At 40.5% G+C, this 26,106-nt stretch overlaps 1 protein-coding gene across 1 annotated transcript in view; it reads right to left on the bottom strand.

Moving 5' to 3' along the window:
• Positions 1 to 22,417, bottom strand: part of gna13b (guanine nucleotide binding protein (G protein), alpha 13b) — a 44,805-nt gene extending 22,388 nt beyond the window's left edge. Inside the window, exon 1 of the mRNA XM_034089118.2 lies at positions 22,175 to 22,417. Coding sequence (XP_033945009.2) covers positions 22,175 to 22,417 — 243 coding nt within the window. The remainder of the gene's footprint in view (positions 1 to 22,174) is intronic.
• Positions 22,418 to 26,106: the final 3,689 nt, after the last annotated feature.

Genomic DNA, 26,106 nt, shown 5'->3' with positions numbered 1-26,106 from the left:
AACACAGCACTTGGGGAGTCCTCTGCACATTTGAAGGGAAAAAAAATATTATTAAAATGGGCCCACTTTGAAATAAATATATATATAGCTGCACCCTAAAAAGAGTTAAAGGTAGGGTAGGTAAGAATGGAGAAACCAGCTTGAGTGCGCTAGAATTTGAAAATACACAACCGAAAAATACACAACCTCTTCCTTCAGACTTTCTTTCAGAGTCCCTCCTCCAACACACACGAACGCGCACATGACCAATGAGGGCACGAGATAAGTTTGTGCACAGATGGAAGGCTGACAGGCCGGTAGACCATCCAGTTATTTTAGCCGGGCTGAGGCAGATGATTGGTCGTGCTTTGTACAGTGCTACGGCTTCCACAGATTAATTTTTGTATGTATTTATTGTCAAAGCATTTAATATATTCATTGCTATCGGGACGTTAAGAGCATTCCATGGAATATAACAAAAAGTGTTTTCTCAAATAAATTACATACCCATTGAATTATGACTGAAGATCGTCAGCTGTCTTCCTCTCCCTCGTAAAGGCTGCACCATCGTTGACAACTTCTCTCTACATATCAGACATCCCGGTAAATCAGCATCGTTTGCTGTGAAAGCAGATAACTCTGTCCACGCAGAACTAAATCCTGTGTTCCTCCGGTACTTCTCTTTGATTTATCCATAGTTCGCTCATCGAGCCGGGGGTCAGGTTATTCGCCTCCAAGAAAAGGCGCTCGCGCGGGACCGGAGCAGGATGTGACGCATATTTTAGTTGATCTAATTAAAACCGTTTTGTTTTTTATTTATGTGTCACAGTTTCACCTCAAAATACAAGATACGAAACATTTTCAACCATGCAACAAAATATAAATAGTCCTACAAATACTTTTATTTTATTTCCTTCTTATTTTTGTCTAAACTCAAGGGAGCCAGAGCAGAGGGCTTAAAGGGCCGCATGCGGCCCGTGGGCCGCGGGTTGCCGACCCCTGGTCTAGCCAGATTAATATAATATGGCTCTGGGTCTAGCTATGTACTGAGTGTGTGTATTTCGCGGGTTGAGTGTTGTACAATGACAATGGCATCCCGTGGAGGAATTCTGAAATGTTTTACCGTTACATCACAAAAACGCACAGCAGAACCAGACCCTGGAGCGCCAGCCTCTTTATTTACTTACTCCTCTTCATCCCCTATGAGTAATAAGGCTGAGATGAGAACCCTCCATCGTATTTAGTCCTTAGCAATATGCTGCGCATCTCCCCATGTAGGGATGGATACCGAGCCCCGGTATCAAACGGGCCCCGGCCTGGAATTATTAAAGACAGTGGTAACGTTAAGCTCCGACGTTATCAGCATGTCATCATTTCAGCGCTGGTTGTCTTGGTGGTGCCCAGCAAACAATGTGGGCTTCGTAAATAATTGGACAGCCTTCTGGGGAAAACCTGGTCTGATTAAGAGAGACGGCATTCATCCTACTTTGAAAGGTGCAGATCTCATTTCGGCAAACATTTCAGGGCTTTGTGGACGTAATCCATGACAAACTGGAGTTGAGACCAGGAGGCAGAGTCGCAGTCTTACACGCTTCTCTGCGCTCTCTCCTAGGCAGTCACCCATAGGAATCCCGAACCCAATAAAATACCCAATATTAGCGGTGTGTGTGTCTGCCCAAGGACAATTTAAGGTAAAACCTAATAGAGGTGTCATACATAATAACCTAATAAAAGTAAATGTAACAACTACTACAGTGCAACAAAACAGGAAGATTAAATGTGGTCTCTTAAACATAAGCTCTCTAGCATCTAAAGCAATATTGGTAAATGATTTAATATCAGATTATAATATTGATATATGCTGTCTCACTGAAACTTGGTTGAGACATGAAGAATATGTCAGCATAAATGAGGCCACTCCACCCAGCCATGTCAACACTCATATTGCTCGAGGCACGGGCCGAGGAGGTGGAGTTGCAGCAATCTTTGACTCAAGTTTACTTATCAATACTAAACCAAAATGTAATGATACCTCTTTTGAAAGCCTCGTTTTTAGTCTTACGCATCCGACCTGGAAAACTTTGCAGCCAATCTTATTTGTTACAGTGTATCGTGCACCAGGTCCTTATTCAGAATTCTCTGAGTTTTTATCAACTTTGGTTCTTAAAACAGACAAAGTAATTATCGTAGGTGACTTTAATATTCATGTTGACGATGATAAAAATAGCCTTACTGTTGCATTTAACTCTATATTAGATTCTGTTGGTTTCTGTCAGAGTGTAAATAAACCAACCCACTGTTATAATCACACTCTCGACCTTGTTCTGACTTATGGTATTGAAATTGAGCAACTATTAGTCGAACCGCATAATCCTGCTTTATCCGACCATTTCTTAGTAACTTTTGAAGTACTGTTACTAGACTACAAAGCATTAGTCAAAAGCTCTTGCAGCAGAAACCTATCTGTTAGTGCTATAGCCACATTTAAGGAAGAGATTCAACCAATACTTAACTCGATAGCATGTCTGCATGTAGGGGAGGAAACTTATACAAAATGTACACCACCCGAAATTGATTATGTTGTTGATAGTGCTATAGATGCGCTGCGAATAAAATTAGACTCTGTTGCTCCTTTGAAAAAGAAGAAAATAAAACAACATAGATTAGCTCCATGGCATAATGCCGAAACCCGCAAAATAAAGCAAAAGTCTAGACAACTTGAAAGGATATGGCGTTCCACTAAACTTGAAGAATCTCGTTTCATTTGGCATATTACTCTCAATGAATATAAGAAAGCACTGCGTAAAGCGAGAGCAGCCTACTACTCTTCATTAATAGATGAGAATAAGAATAATGCAAGATTTCTTTTCAGCACTGTAGCCAGGCTGACAGAGAGCCACAGCTCGATTGAGCCTTCTATTCCCTTAGCACTCAGTAGTAATGATTTTATGTGCTTTTTTAACGATAAAATTGTTACTCTTAGAAACAAAATTAATGACCTCTTGCCTTCGACCAGTATAGTGTTATCAACAGCTCCCGGAAACGTAAGTTCTAATATTACACTAGATAGTAAACTAGAATGCTTTTCAGCCATTAACCTTGAACAATTACATTCAATGATTCTCTCTTCTAAACCATCAACGTGTATGTTAGACCCAATTCCAACTAAGCTGTTGAAGGAAGTTTTTCCATTAATTAGCACTTCTTTATTAAATATTATGAATATGTCTTTATTATCAGGCTATGTTCCACAATCATTCAAAGTAGCAGTGATAAAACCGCTTCTTAAAAAGCACAACCTCGATCCAGAGGTTTTAGCCAACTATAGACCTATTTCTAATCTTCCGTTCCTCTCAAAAATTCTTGAGAAAGCGGTCGCAAAACAGTTGTGTGATTACTTAAAAAACAATGATTTATTTGAAGATTTTCAGTCTGGCTTTAGAACACATCATAGCACAGAGACAGCTCTGGTTAAAGTCACAAATGATATTCTAATAGCCTCAGACAAGGGACTTGTCTCTATTCTTGTTTTGCTCGATCTCAGTGCTGCATTTGATACTATCGACCATGATATCCTATTGCAAAGACTAGAGCACTTAGTTGGCATACAGGGAACTGCTTTAGGCTGGTTTAGGTCCTATCTATCTGAACGCTCTCAGTTTGTACGTGTTAACGATGAATCTTCCACGCAAACCAAAGTTAGCCATGGAGTGCCACAGGGCTCAGTGCTCGGACCTATTTTGTTCACATTATATATGCTTCCGTTAGGCAATATTATAAGGAATCATTCTGTAAACTTTCATTGTTATGCGGATGATACTCAACTATATTTATCAATCAAGCCTGATGAAATTAATCATCTAAATAAAATTCAAGACTGCCTTAAGGACTTAAAAACGTGGATGACCTTAAACTTTTTGATGTTAAACACGACCAAAACTGAAGTTATTGTACTTGGCCCGAAGAATCTACGAAACAAATTATCTAAAGACATACTAACTATGGATGGCATTAATTTGGCCTCCAGTGAGACTGTAAGGAATCTTGGTGTTATATTTGATCAGGATTTATCCTTTAACGCCCACATAAAATCAATTTCAAGGACCGCCTACTTCCATCTACGTAACATTGCAAAATCAGGCATATCTTGCCTCAAAACGATGCAGAGAAACTAGTCCATGCATTTGTTACTTCTAGGCTGGATTATTGTAACTCTTTATTATCAGGGAGTACTAAGAAGTCAATCAGTCGCTTCAGCTGATTCAAAATGCTGCGGCTCGTGTACTAACCAGAGTTAGGAAAAGGGACCACATTACTCCTGTTCTGGCTGCCTTACACTGGCTCCCTATAGAACACAGGATAGAATTTAAAATTCTTCTTCTCGCCTACAAAGCCCTTAATGGGCAGGCGCCATCTTACCTTAAAGAACTCATTATACCCTACTGTCCTACTAGGGCATTGCGTTCCAAGAATGCAGGGTTGTTGGTTGTTCCTAGAATCTTTAAAAGTACAATGGGAGCCAGAGCCTTTTCTTATCAAGCTCCACATTTGTGGAATCAGCTTCCAGTTTGTGTTCGGGCGGCAGACACCCTATCCGTTTAAGAGTGCGCTTAAGACCTTCCTTTTTGATAAAGCTTATAGTTAGGGCTGATTAGATTCAGCCCCTAGTTTTGCTGATATAGGCTTAGTTTGTCGGGGGACATCTTACTTCTTCCTTCTCTCTGTCTATACCCGTGTACTCTCATGTTCCGATTAACCCAGCTTCCCCAAATGTCTTTCTTTTTGGTGTCTATATACGCTGGGATCCGGAGTCATGGATGATCCTGCGGTCCTGTGTCCTGTGGTCCTGGATCATAGGTCCTGGATGGATATCCTCGTGGATTCATCTTCCTATTATACACACATGCATTTCCAAACATTTGGACTACCTATGTTGCAAATGTATTATCTTTTCAATTTACACACGGCATCTATTGCACGTCTGTCCGTCCTGGGAGAGGGATCCCTCCTCTGTTGCTCTCCCTGAGGTTTCTCCCATTTTCCCCTTTAAACTGGGTTTTCTTTGGAAGTTTTTCCTTGTACGATGTGAGGGTCTAAGGACAGAGGGTGTCGTATTGTCATACTGATATTCTGTACACACTGTGAAGACCACTGAGACAAATGTAACATTTGTGATATTGGGCTATATAAATAAACATTGATTGATTGATCAGATTTTTATCGGTACAGGAGACATTTAAAAAATAGATGTCATATGTATTATTGCTACATACACATTATATCGCAGTTTTAGTTTCACCAACTCCGTTTCTAATATGCAACAAGACTAAAACATGCGTCTGTGATGTATTCGAGCTTTCCAATCCAGACGAGATCTCTCTCCCGTCTGTGTGCGAGGGGGCGGGGCCGTTTGTAAAGGTCTCCTGACTGTGTTACAGACTGTCATCCTAGTTAGTGGTTACTCTGGGTTCTGTCTTCAGGACAGTGTTGGATTTTTTTTTGATAATTGGATGGGACTTGATTGGATTCAATATTAGAGTAATTTTCTCGTTTGTGTGTTTGTTTAAATATATTTGGCCTTTGTTTATGTGATTGAATGATTTACTAAAATAAAAAGGTTGATGAATTATCATCTAATGATTTGTATGATGTTTTATTTATGTTAAAGGTCACTTTGAATGATTTTAACTAATGATAATGTAGAAGAAAAAAAAAATTCGGGGCGGTCCACATTAATTTCGGGACGGCTTGGATTGTATTTCGGGACGGTTCCGGGAGGATGGGGAAAAAAGTTAGTCGTGGGCCCTGGTTGTAGCGTTAATAAACGAAACTATTTAACAAAATTGCTAGTCAAAATACCAATACCACAGGAAACATTTTTTTTTAAACAATATTTTTAGTGGCCCGAGCGGGCAAGTGGAAAGTACGTGTTATGCTGGCCCGGGGTGTCTAAATAGTAGGGATGTGCATCTCCATCACTGAGGCCGATGCGATGCGCATCTCGATACATTGCCAGGATACGATACATTAACGATACATTTGAAACACCAGGCGATGCGATACGATACGATACGATTCACACCTGTTGCAATACAGTTCGATACGATTTGATTCAACATTATGCGATTCGGTGCGATACGATGCGATTCAACACGATGCAAAAATAATGATACTTCAATATGGTATGACAGAGGATTTTTGTTTTATTCCTTATATGCATATGCAGCAAATCATACATTAACAAAAAAGTGCTTTACATATTTGGTACTGCACATCCCATCATGCCGTTTATTTTTGTACCTTTGAAAGCTCTCCAGAGTAGGCTACAGTACAATTGTATAACACCTCACAGTTAAACAATGTAAGGATGCATTGCTCATGATTAACAATGTGCAAATAACAGCTACCACAGTGCAATGCCATACAGCTGCCAGCCTGATGTGCTGAACACTCATAGGCTGACTCACCAGTGAGCAGAAAGCAGTGGTTTCTATAGGAACAATAAAGAATACAAATAACCTTTCACAAACAGGTATTTCATAACTGCTTACAGTGAGGAAGACATTTAAACTGTTATTGGCCGTCACAGGCCAAACTAAACACCACTCTCTGACAGAACACCTCTCTGAGTGATTTATCTCTTTTCAGCCGCAGACCCCATGTCGCCTCTTTATGTGCGTCGCTAAGTTCCTCGTACTACTTGTGTACTTTAAAGCGGCTCGGCATCGTTAACAATTTGCGAGCGATTTTTCAAGTTGACCGTCTGTAGTATATAGTGCCGCGCACACATACCATCAGGACGTTACTGATGGGGTGCGGCTGCGGAGTGATACTGTGTGTATGCAAGCCCGCATCTATGTATCATGGCTGTAGACCTGTTGAGTAATAAAGATACCTCACACAAAGGTCTACGGACACCTGATCACTCTCCATGACCTGCGGTCAGCTATATAGCATAAAGGACTATTACACCGTCTTTCTTGAACAATCCGAAGTGTTGCCAAACGTTTGATTTGTAGGTATTTTTCGGTGCGCTGTGTTTCTTTTTCTCCTCAACTTCCGTGTGTGTTGATAACTGAGACTCTCGGCCTCCGTAGTGGCGAAGCAAAGATCAAAGATCGTGTCTGCTGAGCGTTGACAAGATGAGGGGATTTTATATGAATGAATCGGTTTTTTACCGATGCAAAGATGCTACGCAATCGATTTATCGCGAGTTCAACCCGGTTCAACCCAAACTGTAGCCGATGTGCACTCTTTCAACCGGTGCACTCGCATCTTGAACGTTTATGCCGGTGCACCGATGCGAATCGGTGAATCTTAACATCTCTACTAAATAGTGCTTCCGGGCCAGCGGACTATTTATAATGTCGAGTCCTGAGATCAGATTACACTTTCACACTAAACAAAAAAAAAAGTATGATAAGGTATTGAATAATAAGATATTTCTACTATTATAACAGATAATGTTAATATCCTTAATCATCCAGCAATCGGGCTTAACAACACTACTCTTTAATGTATTACCCATGCACAGACAGACCTACTACAATGATGTTTCAAGTACTGGATTATTTTCAGTGTTGGCCCAAACAAAAGTGCATACTAATTCATATAACAATTATGTAGCATATTTGATCCTCAAATTAGAGAAGTATAATTTAAAGAAATGTATATTCTATATTCAACATTAGATAAACACAGAAGAACCCTTTCCAAGTACCATAAAGAGATGTTCAGGTAAGTATGGCTAATAAGAATAATGCATTGAGTTAATTTGGTACAGATCAGTGGTAGCATTTACAAATGTATGAATTAAAGTTTTAAGAACGTATAATCCTTCCTTTCCAGGTTTTTACAAAAGTCTTTGAATATTTGCCTAACTTTTGCTTTTCAGATTGTTAAATATTTTGAGAATTGTTTAACTTTTCCCTTCAGATTTTGAAGTGACATAAGGATTGATAGTTTAAGTAATGTAATTCTGTTATTATGCCATAGTCTTTTGATTTAATATTTAATGTAAATATAATCCTGAATTGAAGACACTGCAATTTTGCAGATTACAGATTGATCAAATCACCAGTGTGAATGTTATACCTTAACTGGATCCCTTATGACCCTGATCTTATACCTTAACTGGATCCCTTATGACCCTGATCTTATACCTTAACTGGATCCCTTATGACCCTGATCTTATACCTTAACTGGATCCCTTATGACCCTGATCTTATACCTTAACTGGATCCCTTATGACCCTGATCTTATACCTTAACTGGATCCCTTATGACCCTGATCTTATACCTTAACTGGATCCCTTATGACCCTGATCTTATACCTTAACTGGATCCCTTATGACCCTGATCTTATACCTTAACTGGATCCCTTATGACCCTGATCTTATACCTTAACTGGATCCCTTATGACCCTGATCTTATACCTTAACTGGATCCCTTATGATCCTGATCTTATACCTTAACTGGATCCCTTATGACCCTGATCTTATACCTTAACTGGATCCCTTATGACCCTGATCTTATACCTTAACTGGATCCCTTATGACCCTGATCTTATACCTTAACTGGATCCCTTATGACCCTGATCTTATACCTTAACTGGATCCCTTATGACCCTGATCTTATACCTTAACTGGATCCCTTATGATCCTGATCTTATACCTTAACTGGATCCCTTATGACCCTGATCTTATACCTTAACTGGATCCCTTATGACCCTGATCTTATACCTTAACTGGATCCCTTATGACCCTGATCTTATACCTTAACTGGATCCCTTATGATCCTGATCTTATACCTTAACTGGATCCCTTATGATCCTGATCTTATACCTTAACTGGATCCCTTATGATCCTGATCTTATACCTTAACTGGATCCCTTATGATCCTGAGTTTTAAATGCTTTTGACTAGTGATTGCCTTGAAGTAAATCGTTAAGCTGCAAGCTGGTTTTGATTTTATAGTTTGATAAAGGAGATTAACTCATGGTTAAATGTTAAAACATATTAGTTTAAAATAAATGTTTTTGCTGTTATGTATCCGTGATTTTATATGTGTTCATTATTATGCTTTTGGTTATGCTCCAAACACTGACGAGAGATGATTTTTCTATTATGATTGGCTGTCTCAATCATTGTGATTGAATGTTTCAATCTTATTATGTTGTTCTTAATGTGATTGTTATTGATGTAATTGATGTTCTGTAAGTCCACACTCAAATCTGAAGATTCCCATTGATTTAAGTACTGAACAAATTATTATTAGACTAAGGTTTTAGATGATCAAAATTGATAAAAAGAGAGAAACTGTTGGGGGAATACTTTCCAAGGCCCATAACTTTGACCCAGTGTATCAGTTCAAGCTGTCCTGACTGAGCACACGCACCTCGTAACCTTGGCTGCTGTGCTCTCAGTGTTTTGTCTCCCTGCTCCTGCCCGTTGGCGTCAGCTGATAGAGGTGTTATGATTCTATCTTGTTATTATGCTCAATGTTGATGATTCTCTCTGAACTAGCTACATGGGTCTGGGGTAGAGTTCTTCAGAATTGATTGTGGCATCTCCACCGCGTGGTCAGTGTTGGGAAAGTTGACTTTCTACATGAACTAGTTCAGTTCACAGTTCACACATTTTAAAATGAACTAGTTCAGTTCATAGTTCACACATTTTAAAATGAACTAGTTCAGTTCATAATTCATAATTCAAAATGTTGAACTAAAGTTCATGGTTTCAAAAATGAACTAATTTATAGTTTATAGTTATTTTTTCAATACGTTGCTGCGAGCTATTATTTGTCTCCTGTACGATGTTAATGGGATTTGGGTGGTAGTGGATCTGTTTTGGCTCTCTTTTTTATTCGCCACTCGCACATACCGTGAAAGGCTAGTCGTGTGCTTATTCTCAATGTGCCGTTTAAGATTTGATGTACGGACTTGCTTTTTCAAACCGGGCGGACACAGTTTACAGGCAAACGTTTGATTTTTTCCGTCTGAGTCAGTACTGACTTTAACGTAAAACTCTTTTAAATGCTCATACGCCGACGCCGTAGAGCAGGAGTGGGGAACCTTTTTCCTCTCAAAGGCCATTTCAATTTTTACAATATCCTCAGAGGGCCGTACAAGTTATTGACCTCTGCTTAAAAAAAACTAAAATCACAGCCCATTCATTTCATGCTGTGCAAAGAAAAAGCAACCTCTTAATCCAGATATCTCACCATGACTCGCGTATGCATGCACGTGCACGGTGTGGCATGCATGCACGTGCAGGGTGTGGCGTGACCACCAAAACAGAAAGATATGGACACAAGATGTGTGCAAATGTATTTAGTTTCCTATCCATGTGAACATGATTTAAGTGGGGGGGGACCTAACCTCCTCTACGGGGGTCCGGGGGGCATGCTCCCCTGGAAAGAATTGTTGCACTATGAGAGCAACATTAGGAGATCTATGGACACATCTCTCAACACCCAAACACAACTGTAAGCAGATTTTCTTTTAATGTATGGATATTTGACAAATCACTCCCCTTTCAAACTGTATTCTTCTTTATTAATAACTGTCATATAGTATTTTATACCTGTTTACTTTATTCTCTTGTTTTTTTTATAACTATAATGATCATATAAAGATGTGCCTTTACCTCACTGGTTGTAGACAAAGCTTCTTATATTTGTTAGCATAGCTAGCTAACCAGATGCTAATGATAACAACACAGTTATTGACTGTATGACAGATGAGCAGATCGCCACTGGGCTTTCAACTAAAGACACAGACACGCAGAAACTGCGGCATGTGTATGGACTTATCGGTACTGCAATTTCTGAAGTGCTGGAGTGGCGTTCTGGTGCTCTCCGTCAGAACTCCACTCCTGTCAGTCGAGACATATACCACGTTAGGCTCGTGTTGTGTTCAAGGACCCTGACCTTGGCCAGGAAAAACAGGCACTCGCTTGTTTAATTTTTTTGGGGTCTAGATTCAGTGTGAGAAAAAGTTTTTAGAGAATACTTGTCCATGGACAAGTGAGTTTGGCAATTTACTTGTCCGAATACATTCTTCACTTGTCCAGAATGGACAAAAATTGGGGCCACTGGAATCTTCTTCTTCGTCATCGTATTTTACACTTTCCCACGGTTTTTACAACACCGCTAACGTAAGTGAGCGGTAAGATGTTACTGCATCACACATAGGGATGGGTATCGTTTGGATTTTAACGATTCCGGTTCTGCTTTTCGATTCCGGTTATTTTCGGTTCTCGATTCCGGTTCTTTGAGAGGGTAAATAAGTCCCATGACAAACTGGGAGAAAAATATATTTATGAAAACATTAAGTCAAATCTGTATTCCTATTTACAAATCACTTCATACTGTTGAATTTCTTACGGTTATTGAATACAATTATATAAAAATAATCTCTGCATTATTTAGTTAGTTCTAAGTGGTGCAGTTTAAGAATGTACAATTGGCCCAGTCTCCTCTGATGTTACACTGCAACCTGCCTGTGAGACAGAGTCCAACCACACATCTCCAACACATAGGCCTAATAATAATAATAATAATAATAATAATAATTATTATTATCTCAAAAAGAGAGATGCTAACAAATAATCTAGGAAGTTTAACCACTTGGATTAAACCGGAGGTGACAAGTCTCGGTGTCATCCTGGACTCAGATTTGAACTTCAACGCCCATTTAAACAAAGTGACCAAAATAGCTTTCTTTCATCTCAGAAACATAGCGAAGTTAAGACCATTCATAAATCACAATGATGCAGAGAAGCTAATTCATGCTTTTATATCTAGCCGACTGCAATGCACTATTCACTGGTCTCCCCAAGAAAGCTAGACTCCAGCTCATTCAAAACTCTGCAGCTAGACTACTGACGAATACCAAAAGGAGGGAACACGTTAGTCCTGTCTTAGCTACCTGTAACTTTTAGAATTGATTTGAAGGTGCTTCTCCTTACATACAAAGCTCTAAATGGACAAGGACCCAGCTACATTGCTGACTCTCTAATAAACTACACACCCGCCAGAACACTGCGATCATCAGATGCAGGTCTATTAGAGGTCACCAGAAAGAGTCATAAGAAGATCGGTGATGCAGCCTTTGTAAACCACGTTACCCAACAATATTAGGGAAGCCAATACATTAGGCATTTTTAAAAGGCAGCTTATCTCTTTACCAAAGCATTTTTACACTATTATACTGCACTATTCCCTGTGATTGACATTGCACTATTTCTCTATGTTTTATTCCCCATGTTTTTATTTTTAATTATTTTATCCCACTTTTTGCTCTTGCTGCTTGTTTTACACTGATTTGATGTCTTGTTTTTTACTGATGTAAAGCACTTTGAACTGCAATCCCCTGCATGAAAGGTGCTATACAAATAAAGTTATTATTATTATTATATTTATAGCCTATAGGCCTAGCGCTTTTCTACAACTCAAAGCGCTTACACATGTCCTGCAATACACATGCTGCAGCTGCCCAGCTACTCACTGTTTGTAAAAGTAAATAAATAGTATTTTCATTTCAATAATGTACTTTCTATACCCTGCTTCATAAACAATACTAACATGACATCCCTGTGCTCCTCCGAGTCTGGGGGTCCGGGGATGTGAGGACAGCGCGAGGACACAGACAGGGAGGCTGCTTCACTTCATAAAGGAAATGGCGGTCAATATTAACGACACAGGAGCTAAAACGCTTAATAACCTTCATTACGTGTTAGAGAAAGAACATAAGAAAGTTTGACAACGATGAGGCTGTTAAACGGGCAGCGGATCCGCTGTGTGTAGAAAGAGAGAGAGAGAGAGAGAGAGAGAGAGAGAGAGAGAGAGAGAGAGAGAGAGAGAGAGAGAGAGAGAGAGAGAGAGAGAGCTGCGGTCCGCGGGGCTCCGCCTCCTGTCCTCACAACTCTTATTAATCCCGGGACCGGACAATTGTTATTTGTTCCTACTCGGAACCGAGTTTTGCTTCCCAACCCCGCCACCGTGCTACACTTCCCATCCCGCCCCCGTCTAACTGTACAGAAAACGGCGAGATGCATTTCGTTATTAATCTACAAGCAGAACCGAAACTAACATTTCTAAACGAACAATGGCGGATACGGACAATTTGCGAATGAGTTCTGCCTTTTGTAAACTGAATTTATCAATAATTTGTCAATAAATCGGGGCGAAAAACGTCACTTGTCCACCGGACAAGTCAATTGAAAGATCTACTTGTCCGATATTGTAAATAACACGTCCCGGACGGTGGGACGTGTACTTTTTCGCACACTGAGATTTCTTTCATTTTTTTATTTTTTGCGTGTGTTTATAAATTACCTCGAGGGCCGTACCAAATTGTCTCGCGGGCCGTATACGGCCCGGAGGCCGGAGGTTCCCCACCCCTGCCGTAGAGTCTCACTCTGAGCGAGTGCTGCTCCAGCTGCTCTCGGCTTCGTCCATACTAATGCATTATTCATTCAATGCTCGCCGGTTCCGCGGTTCCACATTGTTTGTTGTGAGGAGTCTGATATATTTAGTATATTTATATTTTTGTGCGACAGCCAGGGGTGACAGGCGCGTACCAGGGTTTCCCCTAGGATTTTTTCTCGCCGGTCAAATGTCCGGGCATAATTTATTTTACCGGACTAATTTGAAACTTACCGGTCATATTTCAATAATAATAATAATAGTTGTGTAGCAGAGTTTCCGTTAGCAGGTAATTACCGGACTATGAGCAGATATGCTTCAGTTTAAAACTCAGTTCACGGGCTCATTTTTATATTGCTTCAGTTTATAATCGTAACAGATCGAAAAATTCAGATTCATTTTTCAATAAATCATTCCACAAACAACAAACAACATAATTATTACATTCAAACAAACTACTTGTAGTAGATAACGTACATTATTCAGAAGTTTACATCAACTTTGAATAATAACACGGGAGAAACGGATCCTCTCTGTTCCCCTCTCTCTCTCCTGACAGCCCGTCAGTTTCTCATGCAGCTCCTGCAGCTCGCTAAACAGAGGGCGGGGCTTCAGGTGATCCTGCAGAGCTGCGTGTCTCGGTCAGACTCAGCAGCTGATCTGATCTCTCTCTCGCTCCGGTTACACTTCACTCGCGTTTATGTCCATATGGATCAGATCCAGCTCTCCTGATCGGCCTTTATAGAGAGCACGGATCAAACTATTAAGAGTGAATATCGGCCGATAATGACCGGCGGCCGATCGATCGGAGCCTCCCTAATTATTACCAGACATTTTGACCGTCAGGTTTTGAATTTACCGTTTTTTTATAAATTTTACCAGCTAAAAAACGGTAATTACCGGCTAACGGAAACCCTGGCGCGTACGCGTCACAGGCAGCTTGCTGTTGCCAGATTGGGTGGTTTTCCGCATTATTTTGAAGCCTGTTTACGGTGTGTTTTAACTGGGTTTTCGGCTGAAAGGCATATGAAATCTGGCACACTTTTGAACGCCGTTATAATACAGTGCTGAGAATGAACGCACGTTTGAACGCCGTTATACAGCCCTGAGAATGAACGCGTTCTCAATTACGTTCATCTAGCGGAAATACAGTACGTTCAGTTCACGTTCGCCCAAAATATGAAACGCGTTCATGAACGATCGTTCATTGAACGCGTTCAGGTACATCACTGCGCGTGGTCAAACTGTGACCCGTGATATGTCTTGTGAATTCTCCGGCCGAAGCTCCAAATAAACCGTCAGTGTTTGCCATCAAAGCTCCAGCTCTCCTTGTGTCTCTCTGAGTCCTGACTCCAATTGCTTCAGAAGTTTCCCCCACAATCACTACTTCTGATTTTCTTTTGAAAATAATCTATGAAATTATTTCTTATAGTAATCATTTAATCGTTTGCCAAACAGTAAAAAGCAGGATTAAATTGTTGAATCGCTCAAATTAAACAATGGAAATGGACATTATGCTTCGTTAACTTGCACATTATGAAAAATTAGTATAAAGCAACCGTTTTATTCTACTTTACTTGAAATGGTTATGAGATACCCGAGTTCGCATTAAGAACAAATAAGACTGGGAAAAGTGATTCCGCAAGAAGAACCTATGCTTCAGTACCAAGTCAATGCAAAGTTCTGAAAACATCACGTCACCATGATGGGTTCAAATGTAGTCTTGTTAAATGTAGTTTTTGGCAAGAAATGTATTTAACTTTACAGTTGTTGAAAGGAGATGATGACTCGTGTTTATGTCCAAATCCATCAGATCTAGCTAACGATATGGCTGCTGCCCCTCCCTACACGCAGATCACGCAGACTCAAAACTCATATTAGGCCCAAATGTGGCGCAATTGCGCTCCTTAGCCGTTGCGAGGTTCCGGCGCTTACAGTTCATGAGCGTGCTCCCCCGCCCCCTGTCAACGCTCGCGACACATGGCCAGCCTAAACAACAATAAGCGCTGCTTGGCAACCGTGTGTGGCGGCAAAGTGCATAGACATTTTGACTGGAGAGATTTAGTTTTGCCGGTATTCAACATATTTTACCAGTCATAGTCCATTAATTATTTACACTCTAAGAAGAGTCCTACACAGACATGGCGTCAAAAAGGAGTAATGTGTGGAAATATTTCGACCATGTTAGTGAGTGCGGTGTAGAGGTCAAACTATGCCAAATTAAACTTATTTAAACATGCTATACCTTGCTATACCCGCAACCTCCGTTCCAGCTGAGAGGGTCTTCTCTACAGCTGGGCTGATTGTGAATCGCCTCTGCACATGAAAGCTGTAGGCCTATAGCTGTCAAACTGTGATCACCAGTTCAATACATTTGACAAATTCGACTTGGTTTCTACACTTATTTGAACATGTATGTATTTATTTTCCAAAAATATTGAGATAAAATTGGGCAAAAACAAAAAAATCAGAAAAAATCTGTAAACATTTTTTTTTACCCAATTTTTTTTATATAGGATATGTACATTTCGGTTAACCGGTTAACCGTTTTTTGGGGGGTCGAATATTCGAATATACATTTGCTTTCAAATTCCCATTCCTACTTCTTAGCCTGAGCTAGCTCTGTTTACTTCTAGTTCGGAGGCAGGCGGGATTAGACTCTGACGTTGCTGTCAAGCCGTTAGTGGCTGACTCCGCCTACTAAGGGCTTCTCGGCAACTCTCCAGAATCCTATGGGTGACGTCACGGACACTATGTCCATTTATATATACAGTCTATGGTTTTAACATCGTCATGCATTTTTCTTAATTTTAACATTATGATGCACTTCAGTCATGCTCATATGTGAAAGCTATTGATGCATAAGAAGATGGCAATATTGCTTTTTTTTCAGCCGTTTGCAGTACAGAGCCACCCTATACATACACAGCAGTATCAGTAATGTCCAGATACGAGTCATTCACATAAAAATGCCATATTAATATATAATTATAATAATAATAATATGTTTGGTTGCTCAGTCTGTGTCAGTGTGTAACATGTGTAAACATGACGGAGTGGAACAATTCATTTCCCCATTGGGGATTAATATAAAAGTATGTATTTTCCTACTTAAACTAACTGATATTGGAAAATCGACAAAAAGTACACGCCTGCTGGCAGAGGCTGACCATTTTGTTTGTCTGGGAACAAAGCATATTCACTTTGGTGTCAGGAAATGCACATTTTCCTACAGACTAGTTTAATCAAAGCAAAAGTTGTTGTAGGGAACTGGAAATCAGGGGTAGAAGTGGCATGTAGAGGCACGACAAGATGATGATGCATCAGCTGTATTAGCAGAGTAACAATAGACTCTTTGCATCTCAGCTGCTGCAAACTGAAACAGTCAGGTCGGGTCTTTAAATGTCATTATCCTGAGAGCAAGACACTATCAGACCACAATCTACACTTGTGGAGAGCAGAGAGGGAAGGATGGAGGAAGGAAAGGCGTGGGGGTAGAGAGCAGAGAGAGAAGCAGCCCTGCATTAGTGTGTGTGTGTGTGTGTGTGTGTGTGTGTGTGTGTGTGTGTGTGTGTGTGTGTATGTATGTGTGTGTGTATGTATGTGTGTGTGTGTGTGTGTGTGTGTGTGTGGGTGTGTGTGTGTGTGTGTGTGTGTGTGTGTGTGTGTGTGTGTGTGTGTGTGTGTGTGTGTGTGTGTGTGTGTGTGTGTGTGTGTGTGTGTGTGTGTGCGCAACACGTTCTCACTCTCATCCCGTCACATATTGACGGACGGTCAGGGCCCCTCCCCGTCGCTATATTACGTACAGGGACCCCTTTCCCGTCATTTTCTACGGGCAGGGCGTCCCATAGACCTTCATTGCGGACACAGCGGACCCCTTGCCCGTCAGGCTTCTACGGGCAGGGCGTCCCATGGACCTTCATAATGCCTATTTTAAGGTTCATTTGGCCATTAAAATGCGTTTTGATCTCATTTTATGCGAGTAATGAGTTTTTATTTCGGATTATTTGTGCAGTACATGTACATGATGTTTAGTTTGCTAGTTATGACGAAGATTACTTCATGAATGTGTACACATTCATGGTTGCTAAGGTGGTTGCTATGGACGCTGCAACAGCTCCCAGACCACGTGATCAACAACAATGGCTGTCCTTCGTGTTATTCTCGGTGGAAAAATGCCTATTTTAAGGTTAATTTGGCCATTAAAATGCGTTTTGATGTCATTGTATGCGAGTAATGAGTTTTTATTTCTGATTAGTTGTGCAGTACATGTACATGATGTTTAGTTTGCTAGTTATGACGAAGATTACCTTACGTCTGTGAGGAAAATACATGCGGCTCAGAGCCTCGTATTTTTAAAATCTTTTTTTCCTTCTAATTTGTTATTCTTTTCAAAATAACACAGTTATTTACTCACCAATAACATACAATTATCCTTGCTTTTATTTATTGGTTTAATTCCATAATCTCGGTCTTTTTTGGTGTTCGTCAGGAACTGAATTTAAAAATAAAAATAACCGGAAACAGACGTAGGCCTATAAGGGACAGTTCGAGCATCATTGCGATTGTCAAAATGTTTGAGTTTAGGATGGCGAAGACACTACACTACCCAGAATCCCCAGCTATCGTTGAGGACTACAGTGCCCGTGATTACTCTTCTAGGTCTGGGATTGGATGTTGGAGTGGCAGTGCGCCAAGGTTACAGCGTCAAACAGCTGTGTGAAATGGAACGAAACCACGCCAGACTATCCAAAACTGGAATCGAACGCCCCCCCAGAACTACACACTACACTATTGTGTTTCGCAAAATGTTCTATGGGACGTCTCTACTGAACTTTTTCGTTTTCCCACAATTAGAAGTTGCCAGTATTAAACACATTGGTGTTATCAAATGTAAAACATATAATTAATAAATGGATAAAAATCGCTGTCCATAATGCGCAGCATCAATATATAGCATTAATATACTTTTAATATACTTTTAATATACTTTGCAGATTCTGATTAATGATGTGAAATATAAACAACCCTTAAATCAGACTTTAGTTACACCTGAGTAAAATTCAGATAAGGTGATTGTCAAGTGCCAACAATCAGGAGAGAGATTTGATACTTGTGCTTGAGAAGACTAAACATGTATCTGCAATTGACATTAATGGAAACGAGTAATAAAGTATATTAATTACTCGTTATTCTCTACTAATAGTTAATTAAAGACTATATATTATGGCTATTTTGCACATCCCTTTCAAGATTTTAAAGGTGTATTGACATATCATACACAACTTACGGTGTAGTTATGCAATGAATGAAAAACTTGGGTCACAGGTTCCTCAACAGTGCATTACAAGACATCTATCAATATGTGTGTGTACCTCCACCATTAAACTGTCATATTCTGCACATTTCTTATTCTATCTACATACATAAGAGTATAATCCATATGTATAATATCAGTTAAAATAAGTGCTTCAACATAGTTAACATTGCAGGAAAGCAATATATTAGACGTTAAGTACTTTGTATTTATCTGTAGATAGATACCCCCAACGTTTTTTCTTATTTAAAAGAAGACCGTAATCTGTTATTTAATGTTTAAATAAAGGTTAATTTGTTTTTCTGTTTTGCACCTCCTCCTATTAATATCTTTGTACATCCTGCACTAAACTGTTTTATTGAAGAGATCACTTATAGTATCTTCTTGATTTTTTATATTCTATATTTCTATCACAGACCTTATACTTTCCCCCTATGAAAGTATATGTACTCTTAATATTTTTTTAATCAAATATAACACATAAAAACAATAATTCAATAACGTGCTTTAACCACTAGGCGGTGCACACAAGGTACACACAGACACTTATGTACAACATCTGAAGATGTGTAGTTTTATTCATGCTTTCACATAATTTTACAGCATATTGCTATACTATTTCAGAATCAGTATTTACATTCTTACATTCAAAATGCAATCCAATTCAAATCAGTAATATCTTTAAAAACTACAGTCCTTTTCTATCAGCTGTGCACCGTTATAGTGTAAATATAACCTATCTATGAATTAGATCAAATGTAAAAGTCAGCCGAATTAGTGTTGATACTGCAAGGAGACGTATTGTGTGAAGAGAAATTGAGAAGTTTTTTAATTGTTGATATATTTATGATCCACGTCAAGTATTCAGTTTCGGCGGCATTTCTTCAGTTTTTCCAAAGGTCTTCTCATCAGGGCTCTCTAAATAAAGAACTACGGCAGATCTGTAATATGTAATGCAGCCGAACCGTGTATTACAATGCCGTTATGTGATGACTTTCAAAGAGAAAAGCAAGAGCACTCGGAATTAAGTATTATTTTAGTCTTTTCAAATGTTTTCCGGATTTCATATAATATAAACACCAAATCCCAGCATGCATTGCGGCTAAAACATCCAATCAGCGTAGCTGACAATCTTGGGTAATCGCTCGAAATGCCCACGTCTGTTTCCGGTTATTTTTATTTTTAAATTCAGTTCCTGACGAACGCCAAAAAAGACCGAGATTATGGAATTAAACCAATAAATAAAAGCAAGGATAATTGTGTGTTATTGGTGAGTAAATAACAGTGTGTTATTTTGAAAAGAATAACAAATTAGAAGGAAAAAAAGATTTTAAAAATACGAGGCTCTGACCCGCATTTTCCTCACAGACGTAAGGTAATCTTCGTCATAACTAGCAAACTAAACATCATGTACATGTACTGCACAACTAATCAGAAATAAAAACTCATTACTCGCATACAATGACATCAAAACGCATTTTAACGGCCAAATGAACCATAAAATAGGCATTTTTCCACCGAGAATAACACGAAGGACAGCCATTGTTGTTGATCACGTGGTCTGAGAGCTGTTGCAGCGTCCATAGCAACCACCTTAGCAACCATGAATGTGTACACATTCATGAAGTAATCTTCGTCATAACTAGCAAACTAAACATCATGTACATGTACTGCACAAATAATCAGAAATAAAAACTCATTACTCGCATAAAATGAGATCAAAACGCATTTTAATGGCCAAATGAACCTTAAAATAGGCATTATGAAGGTCCATGGGACGCCCTGCCCGTAGAAGCCTGACGGGCAAGGGGTCCGCTGTGTCCGCAATGAAGGTCTATGGGACGCCCTGCCCGTAGAAAATGACGGGAAAGGGGTCCCTGTACGTAATATAGCGACGGGGAGGGGCCCTGACCGTCCGTCAATATGTGACGGGATGGGAGTGAGAACGTGTTGGTGGTGTGTGTGTGTGTGTGTGTGTGTGTGTGTGTGTGTGTGTGTGTGTGTGTGTGTGTGTGTGTGTGTGTGTGTGTGTGTGTGTGTGTGTGTGTGTGTGTGTGTGTGTGTGTGTGTGTGTGTGTGTCTCAGCAGCTGCAGCGCTGCTCCATCAGCTGTGAGAACAAGCTTTATCTGCTGCTATCAATGCTCGTCTGTAGACCCTGAGCCATGCTAACAGCAGTAATCACTGGACATACAGAGCGAGAGAGAGGATAGCATTACAGATGTCACACTATGCGACACAGGCCAAACTCCACAGTAATACATGGTCCAGATTAGGGCTGCACGATATTGGAAAAAACTGACATTGCGATTTCCCCCCCCCCCCCCCTGCGATATATATTGCGATATGAAAACATACAGGAATTGAAGAAAAGACAGTTTTGTTCCCCGCAAACCATCCTTTCTTGAACTTTAATGATATACAATTGGTATTTTTTGAACTATATTTAACCGGATGAAGAATTTTCGTCACGGACGTCTGGATGTTAAGTTATCAGAGCAACAAGCTGAGCTAGCTCGGTTAGCAGCGCCGAACTGCCTGCCTGGAGAAACACATGAAACCACTTTATTCAGTGTTTCTACCTTTAATCACCGGGTCGTGTGCTTTGGAGATGTGATTGTGGTTTGCTGTGCATGCAGAGCCTGTCACTCACTCAGGTCCCCCTGACATGAGAGCCGCGCACGTTTTCCTTTTGTAGCAAGCAGCAAAATAATTGTAACATGACGTGTTTGAGTTAATTTATATTTATTTTTTTAATCGCACGTCCTGCGATGTGAATATCGCGATTATCGCCACAACACGATATATCGTGCAGCCCTAGTCCAGATTTAAATGAATACACACCGCTAGAACCAAATTCTGTGACCTACCTCTGCCCTCAAACATTTGAACATGTATATGGAATCAAGACTCTGGCCCAGATGTGCAATAAGTACATTTGGTCCGGACTGATACATGCCCGCAACTATCAATTTCTCCACTGAAATCAGCTCCATTCTAATTCCGTCCTGGAGCTACTTTGGGGCAAGGTCCAAATGTGCTTTTCCACTGACCAGAGCCCAGTAGTAGCCACTTCATGATGTCAGTTTACATTTCTGCAACGTCAGAGTCAACAAGCGTCACAGTAACATCGTTGGCGGAAACAGTGGAGCTGTGCTCATGTTGCTATACAATTCAGTAGCGAGATTGAATTGCAGGCAAGACCCCTCCAACGTCATACTCTCCACCAGACTGACGTGGCTTATAGTATGCTACTACGATTCAGCTCCATTTGCTGACTGCTGAAGTGATAGCTGGCATTTATTTTTCCGCAACATTAATATTGTTGGTTTGTTGCAGGTTGCTGGTGCGGTGGAAACACAAAAACATGTGTGTTCAAAGTACGCAGCCCCGGCTCAGAACCCTCCCTGTGGTGACGGGTAGACCTGGCCGCTGACTGACACTGTGACTCACCAGCTGGAACTCCCGGCGGCGGTCGTATGCGTTCTGGATGCCCTGGTCAGCCCACAGGGCCCGGATAGATGGCAAGTAGTGCAGGAAGACTTTGGGCTCAACCATGCCGTGACCGTGGGCCATCAGCGACCGGGTGTCAAACGCCATCATGGTGTCGCCGTGCCGCTGGTTAGACGGGTTGCCCCATGGGATGCGTAGCTTCTGTCGAGCGTCCACCAACACTCGTATACCTGAAGGAGACATGTTACACTTGCATTGTAGTCAACACAACTTTCGAAAGATTTCATTACTTTCATAGGAGCAGAGGAGCAATGGAGAAATATATATATTGTGTGGCGGGTGCATGTGTTGAGCGAGCGGGAGAGAAGTTGAGCGATCGTAGTGTCTGGAAGTTAACCGGAGGAGCAGCAGTATAACAGAGTCACAAATATACACAATGGCCTCCAAAGATCATTGAATGACACCCGCTACACAGGGCGGAAGGCCTGCAGCAGAGGAGAGGAGACGCCTTCCCTCCTCTGTAAGGATGTTATAGCTACGACAGACCCACAGTTACATATGTATGTATGTATTGCATGCATGTATACATGTATGTATGCATGTATGTATGTATGTATGCATGTATGTATGCATGCATGTATGTATGTATGTATGCATGTATGCATGTATGCATGCATACATACATGCATGCATGCATGTATGTATGCATGTATGTATGTATGTATGTATGCATACATACATGCATGCATGCATGTATGTATGCATGTATGTATGTATGTATGTATGCATGTATGTATGTATGTATGCATGTATGTATGCATGTATGTATAGTGTATATATATTTTTTTATTATTACGTGACTACTATGAACAGTATGTGTGTTTTTAATAACACTAATAACACATGCTTGGGTGGGGTGCTGTCCTGCGGACCAGAATGCTTTGCCACAAGTGTCCGTGCTTGGCAGTTGTTCTTCTGGTCCCAGTCTGCACGACTCACAGCCTTGTTGGGGGAAATACTCCCGTGTTAGTGAGGTTACTACGGATCATGTGCAAGGTGTTTGGTTGCACCGTCAGGTCACTGATAATACAAACATTGATTAACAACAAAATGATGCACAACTGGAAAAAACTACTAAAGCGTTGGTGTATTATGCAGTACACAGTGCTTAATTTAAAAGTATAATTAACAGTATACTTACTGGATCTGATATAAAGAAGGATTAGATAAAGGTTTGGGCCATATGGTCCACCTATTCAGTAATACTAACTCAGGATCTCAGCATAGAGAACAGAAACACGCTGCCTCCCACACTTCCCATCCTGATAGATGTGTTTCAGATGTAGCAGCGGGGACTGATATCACTGAGATTCAGGTTCAATTTGAAGATGTTCTGTGATGAAGTGGCAGAAGCGTCTCGTAGTAACTACCACAGGTCATAGCCAACAGTCTACATTAAGTTAGCACTTACCAACAACACTAAGTGAATACCCTGTGAAGCCCTGAATATGATAAACATATTATCGTTATTACTTGAACTGAACTTAGTCTAATATTCCTCACTCCTGACAGGTGTGCTGAGGGAAAGGGAATCCTTATGTTCCAAGACAAACTGTTTAAATACAAAGATATCCTAACATGTATAGCAGCGAGGGACTAAACATGTGATTTCACCGTGTATTTCTCAACAAAACAGGCACAAATGTAATCGGTACCAGTTTCCTAATAAAAATTAATTTGTTTGTGAGTATGACAGAAAATATCAAATAACACATTTAATCCAGTGAAGTTCTGATTCACGCAACCAAAAGCTTACTTTGGGTTAGAGCAGGGGTCGGCAAAAATACGTTTTGCGACTCCAGACAAAAGAAATGGTTGGAAAAGGGGGAGAAATGGCTCTTTTGGTCAAAAAGGTTGCAGACCCCTGGGTTAGGGTTAGTGAGTGAGGCAGCGCAGCAAGGAGGCAGAGTTTACATCACCGCTCTGTGAACTGAGCGTCGCCCTCCTAACAACCTGCTCTGACACAGCACCTCGTCCATGGCTGTACGCAACACATGTATATCCAGCTGCCTGCAGGGTGTGGGTGTGGTGTGTGTGTGTGTGTGTGTGTGTGTGTGTGTGTGTGTGTGTGTGTGTGTGTGTGTGTGTGTTTATTAGGTCTTAAAGTTTTTGCATACATTAGGGCGTGGTCACGTTGATGGACACGTACATGCCTCACTGTCAGCTAACAGCAACTTGTCCACTCTGCTAGGCTACAACCATAGAGGCTACAACGTTAGTTAGTCATAGTACTGTACTTGACCCTTTAGCTTTAGCCGTGTTCGTGGTGATTGTGCCTTTTAGGGAATATGGTTACAAATACCAGACAATTAAAATGTCGTGCTGTGCGCTTGAATGTACTAACAGAACTTCCAAGAAGTCTAACATGATAATATTATACATGTTAACCCCGTTCGCAGGTGTTTGTGTGCTTGGTAGCTTAGCTTGCTACTTATTAGCCAGCTAAGGACGTAACCCTTTATGCATACATATACATTTTAGTTTATGATTCAGCCTTGGGTAAGACTTTTATAGTCTATGGTATGACACCCATAATGGTAAACGGGAGCAAATGTTAATAGGGGACCCAACTGCGAAACGCAGACTTGGTTCGCCTGCTGTAGTATTAGCTAAATAAATTATGTTGAACAGGGCTTATTAAGCTGAACATCGCCACAATTGTTCTGCTATGTATCGGTACTTCTTTTCTTAATGTGTGAATGACAAGCATTAAGAATAACAAAATATAGCTAATTCTCTTGCAGATTGTCTCATTTGATTATGACGTTTATATAGGGGAACTACACTGTTAGCAGTAACTTGGTATGCATGGATTTCATGTTAGCTTAGCTTCTTAGCCTGAGCTAGCTCTGTTTACTTCCAGTTCGGAGGCAGCAGGTCCCGCCTCGGCTCCGCCTCTTTGCCCTTATTTGGAGCAGGCGGGATTCGACTCTGACGTCGCTGTCGAGCCGTTAGTGGCCGACTCCGCCTACTAAGGGCTTCTCGGCAACTCTGCAGAATCCTATGGGTGACGTCACGGGCACTACGTCCATTTATATATACAGTCTATGATTTGAACCTCTTTTCCTTTCTCTTTCTTGATCCTCCTTCGTCATTACAGTCCTTGACAGCGGTCTGTACTACTGGATCAACAACGTGTCACATGTTTTGAATTTACCAATCAGAACTTTATTTAGCCTCCGTATAGTTTGTGGGCCGAAGATTCTTTTGATTCTTAAGTGGGCCCTAAGTTGAAAAAGGTTGGCAACCGCTATCTTGACAACTGGACATGAATTCCCTTTCTAGGCAAATCAAAAATACACCGCTCAAGCTTTTCTCCCTCCACAATTATCATTTTATGTTGGGCCTAGCCAAAAATGTATCTCCATGAAATGTCTCATTTAAAAAATGAATATGGAGTGACAGGTTGTTTGGTCACATTGCCTGTGTGACTTGTGACTGCTGGAGGGACCAAGTAAGGGTTTCTGATTCTGCACACCTCTCAATGTTGAAAGTTGAAACATTATATCCTTTAACGTAGTTATTGGATACTGATACAGATACTGATACAGAGGTGTTCTCATGCATTGTGTCTGTTTAGCCCTCTTCCCCAAACAGACTGCTCTTTAAGAAAAATAAATGTAAAGCCGGTCCTGTCTACAGCCAATCATAAAGGCTTTAAAGAGACGCAGGTTTTGATGTCATTGTTTGTGCTTTACAATGTGTTCATTCTTATTGTAGAGTAAAGTAATAGATAGCATGTAAACATAACATGCTGCACAGGGACTCTTTGTTATTCAAAAAAGCCAAGCAATGACTGCAATCCTTTCCCCATAAATATCAATATCCTCATATGTAAGCCCAGCAGGTTCAAACACTGTGGCTTCAGTGAA

The sequence above is a fragment of the Pseudochaenichthys georgianus genome, chromosome 8 (genome assembly GCF_902827115.2).
Source record: "Pseudochaenichthys georgianus chromosome 8, fPseGeo1.2, whole genome shotgun sequence".
Taxonomy (NCBI): Eukaryota; Metazoa; Chordata; class Actinopteri; order Perciformes; family Channichthyidae; genus Pseudochaenichthys; species Pseudochaenichthys georgianus.
Note: the sequence above shows the minus strand (reverse complement) of the source record. Positions and strands in the feature narration are given on the sequence as shown.